The sequence below is a fragment of the Trachinotus anak genome, unplaced genomic scaffold (genome assembly GCF_046630095.1).
Source record: "Trachinotus anak isolate AG129_WGS33_773 ecotype Australia unplaced genomic scaffold, CSIRO_AGI_Tana_v1 ptg000013l, whole genome shotgun sequence".
In the NCBI taxonomy this organism is placed as follows: Eukaryota; Metazoa; Chordata; class Actinopteri; order Carangiformes; family Carangidae; genus Trachinotus; species Trachinotus anak.
In genome coordinates this window covers 617689-630250 of record NW_027273864.1, presented here as the reverse complement: position 1 = coordinate 630250, position 12562 = coordinate 617689, and the positions used below count along the sequence as shown (strand labels likewise).

The 12562-nt window shown below is 42.4% G+C and overlaps 1 protein-coding gene across 7 annotated transcripts in view; it reads right to left on the bottom strand.

The window, feature by feature from the left end:
* Positions 1–200: 200 nt before the first annotated feature.
* cadpsa (Ca2+-dependent activator protein for secretion a) overlaps positions 201–12562 on the bottom strand; it is a 215883-nt gene continuing 203521 nt past the window's right edge. For 6 of the 7 annotated variants that reach the window (XM_071493187.1, XM_071493188.1, XM_071493189.1 and 3 more), the window contains 2 exons: positions 7387–7491; positions 201–3682 (listed from right to left, as the gene is read on the bottom strand). In XM_071493187.1, coding sequence (XP_071349288.1) covers positions 3509–3682; positions 7387–7491 — 279 coding nt within the window. In that variant the 3' untranslated portion in view covers positions 201–3508. The remainder of the gene's footprint in view (positions 3683–7386; positions 7492–12562) is intronic. The other variant, XM_071493184.1, reaches the window with a different exon arrangement.

Genomic DNA, 12562 nt, shown 5'->3' with positions numbered 1-12562 from the left:
ATATCAACTCTCAAGATGCCTGATGCTTTAATCCACTGCATTAATCTCATACTCTCTTTCTTAAGAAAGGGGGAGGGGGTAGAGGGGGGGCGAGAGGGGTGGGGAGTCAGACCACGGATTAATAAATATGTATTTTTTGCAGCCTGCTGACACAACATCCCTGTCAGCTGATTTCAACAACAAAGAACGAGGCGACGAGCTCTTTCCACATTCACCTTTATTTAAATGCTCTTGGCCTCAGTGGGATCTTCTAGAAGGCAGAAGCATGATAACTTCAAACATGGAGCAAAAATACTTTGGGGGGGGTGAATACTGGTTACATGCAGCACTTGCATACAGGACGACACGTGGCTCTAGAGGTACAGTATAGAACAGCTGACAGAGGGAAAGTACAGGCAGACTTCACTTCCCATCATCCATAATAAAAATGTTGTAAAAATTAGCTCCATCACACATCCTGAAATGAAGTAAAGGGCACAAACAGAACAAGAACAGGTGTAATAATCTCAAACAAACTCAATGACATTTCAACGTTCAACTGAAGATGTGCAAAAAAAAACCAAAATGCAAACAGGTTTAGCAGTGTGATAAAACCAAACTATATGTGTATTGCCTTGCTTACATGTCTACCCACCAAAATAAAGTTAAAATGTGAGAGGCGTTGATGTGGAGATCAGATGTTTGACGTAAGACCACAGGCAGCTAGTGTCTTTTTCAACAACAACACAACAGAGCTCGTATTGTCACTGATTCACCTGGAGGCAGTTTGACTCTAAAATTAGTGACACCATCACTTTCTTTGTAAAGAATAAATGCAGACGGAAGAACTGGTGGCATTCACCCGAGCTGGTGGTAAAATAAAACACTTTGATGACATCACTTTTCTTCACCAGCTCAGGACACATTTAATATGTTTAGACTACTACAGGTTGTTTGCTGTGTCTGCCTCTTTACAGGACATAATTAACATGGTAGCTGCTACTAGGACTGTGATTGTAAGTGTTGTTAACTGAAATACTGTATTTGCACAAACTGTTGTCTACCAGTGTCAGTACACAGACTGAAGGGATGCACCACCTGTGTACTGTGTAGTGTCCATACGATGTCTGTACAGTTGGAATATGTTTTGCAAATACACAACAGCATCTTTTGACTTTGGTGAAGTTTGAGTCCACAGTGAGAGGCTGCTGGAGTTCTGTGGTGCTTCCTGGTCCAGTTTTACCTGGTTCCAGTAAGAGAGACACTCTGCATGTGTTTCCAGAAATGTACCAGAGCCAGGTTAAAAAAGATCAGTCTTCATCCTGTCCACCACTTTTCATCCAGTGTTGCTGCAGCTTGCTGAGAAACTGTAAAATTCCCAAAGAAAGAGGAGACTCTTCCAGTTATTTTTTTATTTGTCTTTGCCAGACTGAAACACTCCCTGGTCCTGGCTAACCCGACTAGCATTACTAGCACAACTGCTAAAGCATTCTGGGTGAAAGTTGCACTTTCAAACTGATGCCCTGTACATGCTAATACCTGTTTAGATTGTATCGGGCTAATTAACCAGAGTGACCATCTGCACCTCGGCTCCAACATCCCTCAACAAACATGAAACTGATGATGGTCTCATTGAGGTCTTACAGTGGGACGATGACAGGAGACGTAAACATTTGAAGACTGAATGTTTTTGTCACCTTTTCAGTTTTTATTGTTGTTAATGATGCTCTGAATTTCTTTAGGATTTCAGCCTTTTTAGAGAATCTGGCTGAGAACTATGGTGGCCTTGAGAGCTCAATACACTGCAGCTAAAGAAAACATATGCAAAATCAGAAAACATCTTCATCACATGCGCACTTGCATGGACATGTTATAATACATGTACTATATTTCCCTTTAAGACTGGATGAGACAAATGCATGTAGTATATGATTATGTCGTTTTGAAGACATGTAACCAAAAAATGCATTGTGATTCACTGAAATTCATTTCAGGAAGGCAAAGTGCAGTATGAGTAATGTATTCTGTTTGTTTTTCGGGAGTTTTAGCTGCAAAAAATGTTTTCAAATCTTGGTTCAGACAATGGCCGATGATCTGAGCGAGGGGAACGATACTGAGGCAGATTACAGCAGTTACCTAGATGAAAACAACTGAAACAACGACTTTGAAGATTGAGACACTGACTTCAACCTGTTAAGCTGCTAACCAGCTAGTCAAGGCTTGGGGTGAGAGAGGAGGAGGAGCCAGTATCACTGCTAGCTAGAGGTAAAAAATGCAACGCTGTAACTCAAACCTTTATTTCTCAGCCTCTGAAGCAGATATAAACATGAAATGAAAACCATTTAGTAAACCTTTTATTATAAATCATCATCTTCATCCTAATGTTCATCAACAAAAAAAATCAATAAACCTTAAAAAGGTTGAACTGAACTGAAAATGTTGAGAAATGCGCTTGTTTTTCCAGCCATATAAAATGTCCAAGGCCACGCCAATGATTTACAATAAGTTACAATACATTTTTCAGAGAACCCTCAGGTTTGAGGAGGCTGTTTCAAACTGCGCTGAGGTTTCAGAGGGAGACTTGGATCTGAAGCTGCAGTGTGTTGAACTCTCAGGGCCACCGTAGAAAACAGAAATCAGCACACCATTTTAAAAAAATCTAGATTTCATGGTTGAGAAATGATGCAGATCTATTACAAAGAAAGTAATATGAGACCAATTCTACACCTATTAAAACAATGCAACATTTCTAGCATAACGCAAAGACACATTCATAGACTTGTTCATAGACTTGGGAACAGGGTCATCTGTATTGCTTGAGGAAATTTGGAAATATATTTTGAATGTTTTTTTTTTTTGGTTTTTTTGGATGGTCAGTCTGATCTTAAACCATCAGTTCCATTTGGATCAATAACAATAGGACTTCATTGATAAGATGATCATGCATTTGTTAGCAGGCTTACAAAAAAGAATTCAGTTTCACATGTTCACTTGGAGCCACAGTAGAGTGGAAATCTCAGCGACAAGCAACAGCAAAGCTCCAGAACAGAGAGTGTGGACAGACACGAAGGTACAAAGGTCTAAAGACTGACTCCATAGAGATGCACCTGCCTTGTTATCATCTTCTTTAAAAGGCTTTTTGCATGGTGAGTGCTCCCGGTCACATTTGTGCTACTGATATGTTTTGGCCTCTTTTCTAAAAATCAATCAGTGATTGATTGATTTATGATCTGATCCTTTAGTGCTTGGCTGTTATGACTTTTAGTGTGAAGCTGGATGAGCACAGAGAGGACAGACTCAGGTGTTACAGGTGTTTACAGACACAAAATGCTTTTTCTTCTGGTTTCAATTCTGACAGAGACGTGGAACTATTACCAGCATGAAAAACTGACAAAGCAAACAATGGAGGGATCAAGTTGGATGTTGGGTCAGTCTGTTTGGACCTCATGGAAAGGCTGTATGGGTTCTCCGGCAGTACACCACTCACCCTCTGAAAAGCCATATCCTCGTCACTTTCAGGCCCTTGGATCTAGTTGTCGTTGTCCTCTTCATCACTGTCCTTCATGGAAATGCCCTGCATCCCTCCCTCCCGCACTGAGGCAGTGGCTTCTTCCAGGGTCAGCCGGTTTCTCACGGTCTCATACATCTTACTGTTTAATGTGGAGTCCAGCACCCCTTGAAGGCGGAAGTCACGGTACTTTTTCTGTCACAAACAGAAGAATCAGAGGCAATTAGAGTTTTTGTGAAAATGATGGTGATGCCTTTTTTCAACAGGATCTCAAACTCACATTCCCAAAAATCTAGGACTGTAAAGAACGCCTTCCTTGGTCCTTGGTGGTGTGTTTTTGAAATATCAACACAGTATTATCAGTCTAAAATGAAGCTACTTGAGTCTGGTGGATTTACAGTGCCTTCAGAAAGTCTTCACACCTCTTCACTTTTTCCATGATATGTTGTTTTGTTGCAGTTTTATGCTGAAATCATTCAAATCGTTTCTCAGTTCCTCATCAGTCTTCACTCAGTGAAGATAATGACTAAGTGAAGATAAAATCTTTTTTTCAAATTTATTAAAAAGGAAAAACTGAAATATCACACTGACATAAGTTCACAGACACTTTACTGTGACTCTGAAAATTTAGCTCACGTTCTTCCATCTCTCTGGATCATCTCTGAGATGTTTCTACAGCTGAACTGGAGTCCACCTGTGGTGAATCAGCTGATTGGACACACACCTGTTTATATCAGGTGTCACAGCTGACGATGCAGATCAGAGCAGAAACCATGAGGAGGACCCAAGAATCTGATGGTCGCTCTAGCTGAGCTCCGGAGATCCTGAGTGGAGATGGAGAAACTTCCAGAAGAACAACCACTGCTGCTCTCCACTGATCTGAGTGTCCAGACGAAGACTCTTCTCAGAGAAAGTTTGCAAAAAAGCAGCTGAACGACTCTGAGACTGAGACTGATAAAACCCAGAATCAACTGTTGGGCCTCAATTCTAAGTCTCATGTTTGGAGGAAACCAGGCACCGCTGATCACCTGACCAACACCATCCCAACGGTGAAGCAACATCATGCTTCAGCTAAATACACAGCAAAGTGTCTGAATAGTTCAGTCACTGTGATATTTCAGTTTTTCCTTCTTAATAAATTTACAAAAATGTCTAAAATTGTGTTTTCACTTAGAAACTTTTTATGGGGAGCTGAGTGTATGAATGATTTTGATAAGAAAAATTTGAAAATGTGAGTAGTCCACATTGAAAGAAAAATAAAAGCCTGCTACATAACAAGTAAATATGCAAGATAGACAGTAGTATGGTTAAAAGGGAAGGAAGTGCAGGTTACCAATCTATTTCCACTTTTCTACACAAATCCTGTTTTGGACAGTAGATAATGAAAGCACATGTTCAGTGTTTGACTTGTTGAGAGTAATTTATTGTCATGGGTTAAAACACAACACTCTGCACACTGCTGTGGAAACCAGAAGTATAAAGTAGAAATGATAAAGAGCTTAGGCTCATGTGAAAAGCCCCTTCTTAATAGAAAAGACACCTGAAGTGTCAACAAACAGGTGCCACAGTGGCTGCAAAGCAGTTCAATATAATACCAGTCCTGCTGTTTTACATGGGGCTATATTCACAGTTCAATACCTGTGGGGAGATTGCTAAAAGCAGGGCAGAGTGGTCAGATTTAAGGATGGTGAAACTATTATCTGGTCTGTCCTTCGTAAACATCCATCACAGTCTATAGACCGCGGCTCTGGACCTGTTCACACCAGCCACAAACCTCTGAATGGTGACAGTAACTCTCACTGAAAGGATGTTTTCCCTGCACCTGTGGCTAAACCTGAACCTCCGACTCAGACACTTCACCACAGTTTCATTATGAGATCCTGTCTCTGATCTCAGAAATGTTCACCAGTGATTTTGAGACAGATTCAGAACAGGACAGGCTCAACAACTCATCACAGGGGGCACAATGGGACAGAAGGAGGAAGAACCTGCCTCCAGCTTTGAGACAAAACTGTGAACTAGTGCTGTCCCTCCACACAACTTCCACAGATACAGTTTTGGTGAGATGGATCATGTTGTCTTGAAGATGTGGTTGTCAGCTCTCATTTCTCACTTGGCAGGAACCTTTATGGGGACATCAGTAAAATATGTGTGACAGTAAATTGAGATGATTCCAACTGTGTCATCATCATGTCTAAATATCATCACCTCGATTTGCATCACCGACTGTACACATCCAACTGAAATAAAATGGGTCACGTCTCCTGTTTCCTTGAGGTTTTCAGTTGAAATAATGTGAATGATGGAAGATTTTACTTTTTTATTATGAGTCAGTAAAGATAGTCGACCACAGGGCAGCCACACTCTAACTTCAGGGCACCTTCAGGAAGGAGGATGGGATATAAGAATAATAACTTGAACCTCTCAGTGCCTCATCATAATACATTACCTTACATTGGGTTGTTATTACTGAGGCATTAAATATACCAAGTATTTTAAGGTTTCAGTTGTCCAGGGAAACTGTCCTCCCATAACAAAAACCATCCACAGTTTGTTTGTGCCAGCAGCTTATTGTGACTCGTAGTTACATTTTATTAAGTGACATTTAATGGTAGTGTAAGACAGCAACTGTGTTCCAATCATAGACTGCAAATGAAGATGGACGCAGCCTCTGTGACGTCAGCCACAGCTTTCTGAAGAGCGGGTTCGAAGCTCAGAGTGAGCTGCTCCACTGTTTCCATCTTGGCACTGCCTGGCTCCGCCCCTAACTTCCAGCTGAGACTTTGGTTCATTGTGCCAAGCATTAGCTCACCCACCTGTCACTCAAAGAGGCCACACCCTCAATTGTACATAACTTTAAGCCTTAATTAAATGTAAACAGAAATTTAAGGAGGAAATGATCTCTAGAGACCAGAACAGTTTTTGTACCAGGCTGTAAACATGTTTATTTCTGCTGTAAAGTTGGACAGTTTAACATGGGAGTCTATGGAGACTGACCTCAGAGGACGTGGTCTACAAAGGCGTGGCCTTGGAGAGACTACATAGACCACAAAGGTCAAAACAAAATGAGATGCTCTGGTCTTTGGAGGATTTCCTATTCTCTTTTCTATTGGCACACACTAAATCTTGGGAAAGGTTGCGAAGGATCCACCTGTCGGATCCGTCCAACCCCTTGTTGCCCAGGAAACAAAGGACACATTTCTCAGCCACATTTAAAGAAGGGGACAGTCCTGTCACCCCCCATGCATGTGGCAGCATGTCTCCTGCTGTGGTACAGGAACTGATTCAGGGTTCCACACGTCCTTTTGGTCGCATGAGAGGGTAGAGACACATGACCTACAGTATGTGGCCCTTTATGTTTGAGGAATTGTTGGGTTGAGGTGACAGCTAATCTAATCCAATGTATATTTTGTAATATGATTTTATGTTTTACATGTAAAATGTGCAATGCAACAAGTGACTATAGCTGTCAAATTAATATGGTGGAGTAAAAAGTACAACAGTAGTAGAAGAAGGTGTTTTTCCATCTCAAACATTCAATAAGCAAACAAAAGACAGTGACGCTGCAAAACCTGCTTACACGTTTATCCTAGTTGTTTTATAATTTAAAAAAAAACCCCAAAAACTTCACTCTACTTACAAAGAAAAAAAGAAAAAAAGTAGAAGAAGTGTGACTGACAAAAACATCAAGATATTTTAACAATAATAAATCTCAAATTTTGTGTGAGGCAGCAGGGAACTGTTACAATGTACCAGAGTTATAATAGAGTCACTTAATTTTATAACTTTCCTTTAGAGCTGTTGTTTCTTAGGGAAATATTTATATGACAGTATCTTATGGAAATGTTCTGTCTGCATATGGATCTGTGGATTAGAAACTTGGGAGGAGCTGTTCCCACCTTGACGATCCTGATGAGAATCTTCAGCTGATAAACGTGGAGCTGAAGGTCCATGCGGTCGGTCAGCCATGTTCCTATAAGGTTCATAGTGCTGGTGTACCATTGCTGTAACACACACACACACACAAAAACCAGAATTTATTATCTGATGCACTCAAGGCTTGTCACCTTCAGAACTCACACATCAAAACAAAGCATTTTAATGGTCAGAGCAACAACGGCACAACCCTAGAAGTTAGCATCTGTAATCCACTGACATGCTCATTGTGTATTTGGCAGAAAAAGCATGTGATGTCATCAGCATATCATCATGACACAGAGCTTCCCTGTGGATGTGAGGGCGAGCCCTGAGGGCCGAAGCAGAAAGACGTCTCTAATCTGAAGATGTTCATGTTGTGTCGCTCACACGGCCTCATCAGCACAGAGCAGCCTTCTCTGCAGCAGAGGGCTGTTCTGCTGGAGATCTCTGATGCCCACACAGTGTTGCCTGGGACCCAGACTTAGGAAACAGTTTCTACTCTTGCCATGTGGGTCTCTGTCAGTTGTAGTCCTACAGGCTTAGGATCTATTTAAGTCTGGAGTGTGGACCCTGGGAAGATCCAGCAGCCGATGAGCCGTCAGTTGATTGGGATGCTAATGAAGAGTAAGGCTTGATATGCTCTTGGCATACAGCTACATGTTCTGCCAGTGACTTGTCAAAGTGCATGAAATGAATCTTTTAGTTGTCAGCTTAGCAATATGTTCCAGACTGTGACTTTAATGATGAACATGTGTCTAATAACAAAGAGGTAAGTGATTCTGTAGCTGAATGAGGCAGTGGTAATGACTGTGCACCTCTGAGTGGTCTATTCCGTTCAATATTGACCTCTCCTTTGTGTCTTATAGCTAATGAGCTTTTTATCTTTTTGCTAGAAGTCTAGAGGTATTATGTTATTAATCTGTATGACATGCACTGTCAATTCTGAACAATAATATTTACAATTTAAAGTCAGGGATTGAGTACTAGACGACACAATGCTTGACTTTCAGTACTGATCCCAGAATCTTGCTCTGATGATTTTTTTTCCTGTAAAATACAATTCTTATTTAATCCAAGAACATTTTCAAATGTTAGATGTTGTCTAGACACAAGCTGCTCTGCAAAGAACTTTTCAAAAAAAGTAGTTAAACCTTTATGTGTGTACTTTATCTACACAGCAGTATCACACTGAAGTCCCAACATTAACCATGGTAGCCTGGTGGCTGTGGTGTGAGGAACTACACTAAACAAAGAGTTCAGTACAGTGCAGTCAGGCTTTCAGCCAGCCCAGCACTGTTAATATGATGTACACAGGTGTTCCAGGCTTCAACCTTGAAATGCGGCGCTCTGTTTAGACAGGCCTCCTGTAAACGTCGACCTCTGCGAGGCACAGCGAGCTCAGAGCACAGCAGCCACGCACAAACTGAGCCGAGAGGCTGCAGATGTTTCTCTGTGGGCCCTGGCTGTTGCCAGTCTAATTGATGGGTAATGATGAGCGCGGGCTGATACTAATAGAAGCCGACTGACTTTCAACAGTCAGGGTCACAGCAGTGTGCATGCAGGGCTGGAGAAAGATGGGAAAAGAAATGAAAGGGGGGGTGTGTATGTGTGTCAAGTGGTAATTGATTTTTATCCATAAAAGTAAAGAACTTAGGAGCTCTATTGTCTGAATTGTTGCTTTTATTCAAACATCTTACATTAAAAGACATTAAAAAGATCAGATGGAGTCATGCTGTAGATGAATTAGTTTGTGTATCAGGAGTAGGGCTGTCGTATCAGACTTTCATTTTCACATTATCTCAGCCAAAAGACGTCACCATGACAATATTATCACGATATCTATAGAAAACAACAAAAACGATAATGCTGTCAGTCAGATTCATCTTTAACTTTGTTAACACTGTGTGTTCTGTCTTTTTTTGGCAAATGAGTGCATTCACACCAGATTAGTATTTCATTGGTCACTGTCAGTACCATATATTGCGACATCTGGACTAACAATTAATCATCAACAAAAATAATTGATGAATCTATGTCAGACCTGCAGAAGCCATGAGAATCGGAGGAGAACTGATCTACATGTGGGTGAGGATCAGTACGGGGGACATGGCTGTGCTGGGGTGAATCAGTGAGGAGCCCCAGTGCCAGCAGTTTCCTATCTTTCGCTGTGTGCCTGTGAAGGCTCCGGCGTGGCAGCAGGCCTGTGATCTCGCCCCGAGCACAACCCCCTGCCGAGAGGCCAGGCCTGGAGTGACTGATCCGCTGACTGGCTGCTCTCCCTCTCTACCATCATCCACTCATCCTTTGCTTCTCCCTAATTCTTTAGCGTTGCACCACGCCACACAGCTCCCATCTGCAGCCATTTTTTTGCAGCAGCCATTTTGTGTCCTGTTCTGCTTTACTCCTCTTCATTTTATATAAAAAAGCGGAATGACAGTTATGTCACAAGTCTTCTTGCAGCTACGACTGGCATTTTGGAGGTCTGTCAGGGACATCTTGTGTACCAACTTGATGCCAACTCACCAACTTTAAGATCTTTTGAAGTCCAGTCTGAATGTAGAACCAGTTCCATTCTAAATAAAAATAATTTTTGAGATCCATCAGAAGATATCTGCATGACTGCTTCACATTCCCACCAGGCTGTGAAACATTAAACTGTATTTAAGTCAGAGCTTTCTTCTCCCGTCTGAGGATACAGGAGCTCATGTGCTGCACAGAGTAAAAAGATAATATGCAAATTTGTGATTTGTGGTTTTGGAGTTTATTAATAAAATTGACTAAAATTTCCTCATCCTCATCACAACATATATGATGAAGCTGTGACACCTGATATAGACAGGTGTGTGTCCAATCAGCTGATTCACCACAGGTGAACTCCAGTCCAGCTGTAGAAACATCTTAGAGATGATCCAGAGAAAAGGAGGAACCTCAGCTAAATTTACAGAGTTATAGTAAAGTGTCTATAAATTTATGTCAGGGTGATATTCCAGTTTTTCCTTTTTTAATAAATTTGAAAAAAATTCTAAGATTTTATCTTCCAGAGAGATGGAGGAACCTGTGTTAAAAGTGTCTGAATACCCTGAAAACGTGTAAAATTCTGTTTCTGCTTTGTCGTTATGGAGCACTGAAGGCAGACTGATGAGGTAAAAACTATTATTTTTTCATTTTGGCATAAAACTGCAACATAGCAGAATATGAAAATAGTGAAGGCCTGAAGACTTCACCCTGACTTCATCCCTCTTCTCCTCTTTACACCATCTCTGCAGCTCCTCAAACTGACTCTGTCTTCTTCAAAACAGCCACAGTCTCCCCTCAGACCCTGAGAGGAGGTGATGGTGCTTCAGGTCAGGACTAAGACGCTGCAGCATCTGCGTGTTGATAAAGTTAAAAGCCACTGTGACACTTGCTCAGCTTGTAAAGTGAACAGCGTCAGCCCCTCGTGCTTTGTTCCTCTTGGCAGGACCCAACAAAAGAAAATGATCAGAACAGAGGAATACACCCCAGCTCTCTTTTTTAGGCTGCATGGGGATCAGCAGGGGGGCTGGCACTCGCTGACAGCCAAAACAAGCGTAACATGGCTCTGAATTCATAATGCCATAACCCGACAGGGATCAAATCTGTGACACTCTAACGAGTTCCATCTGAAGGAAGGGCCGCTGCTCCTTCAACCCCGTTATCATTGTGTGTGCATTTGTGTGTATTTTGTCACCTCATGACACGCTGATGAACCCCTACCTATACACAGGCGACATGCACGCCCCGCACAACACACACACACACACACACACACACACACACACACACACACACACACACACACACACACACACTCCCACATACACATATACATCTGCCGGTCCATCCCCCTTCAAGTGAGAGCTGGAGACCTCCTGCCCCCATCTGACACGAACCCACCCAACCCACTGAAAACCCCCTCCCACTGCCACACACACAGACACACAGACACACACACACAAACCGCGCCTTGAAGACAGCATTCACACCCAAGTCTTCACATGCCGCTTGGCAGGGGGGCCTGCCACCAGCAGGATTTGAAGCAAAGAAATGGCACACCTCTCCCCCCCCTCACCTCCTCATCCACCTACTCACCTCTTTCATGACCCTTTTGCATATATTTGCTGTGTAGTTTCTGAGAGGCATTTTCAGATTTGAGGGCGAACAGCACATGAAGCTTGTTGCTTCAAGTTCCCCTGGAGCTGCAGTGAGTCTGTGTGAGCAGAGATGTGTGTGTTCAACACACACAAACACTTCCACGTAACAAGGAGCCACCGGAACTTAAACACACAGTCTGTAACTTCTGGCTCTCTCAATCTAAACTATAACACAGTTTGGTGACATCATGAAGTAGCGTGGGATGATGGGAGTTGGAGTCCCCTCCTGGTCTGGCTCCTTCAGTGTCAGTGGTTCCGGAGGTTTTGACCTGGAGCTGAATTCTCCACAGTCTCCTCCTCTCCACAACAAACAGAGCAGCTGATCAGAAAACAACCAGATCAGAACCTGAAGTTAATTTCTTCATTAGGTACTCAAGTGTTTCCAGTGTTTCTTTAAAGTCTTTATCTAAACCCAAGGTTAGTCTTGTGTTATGGTCAACTGTCCTTACTTACCCCTGGTACACAGCCTCACTGTCAACATTAGTAAACTAGAGATATATAGGATGAACTTTTTTTTTTTTTTTTTTAAACACCAGCCATCGAGAAATTTGTCAAAATGTGAGTTTAATAACCATCTGCAAACTGTGAAATGATAAGAACGTGCTCTTAAATTAAAGGCAGGTTAAAGATGCAGCGAAAGTGCATGTGAGTGAAAGGGGAGAATAAGGCACACAACACACACACACACACACACACACACACACACACACACACACACACACACACACACACACACACACACACACACACACACAAAATAACCCCTAGAAAGCCAACCGATTTGTTAGGTCAGAGGCCCCTCTTTTGTGGGGCCGCTCAGGAGCTTTTGTGCTGCTGAGAGCCAGGAATGTTGGAGCTGAGGAGGGGCCTCACCACAGGGGGTACACAGGGATTACAAGCAACCTGGGACTCTGCCTCTTTCTGCCTCTGCTGCTCCTGTGTGTGTGTGTGTGTGTGTGTGTGTGTGTGTGTGTGTGTGTGTGTG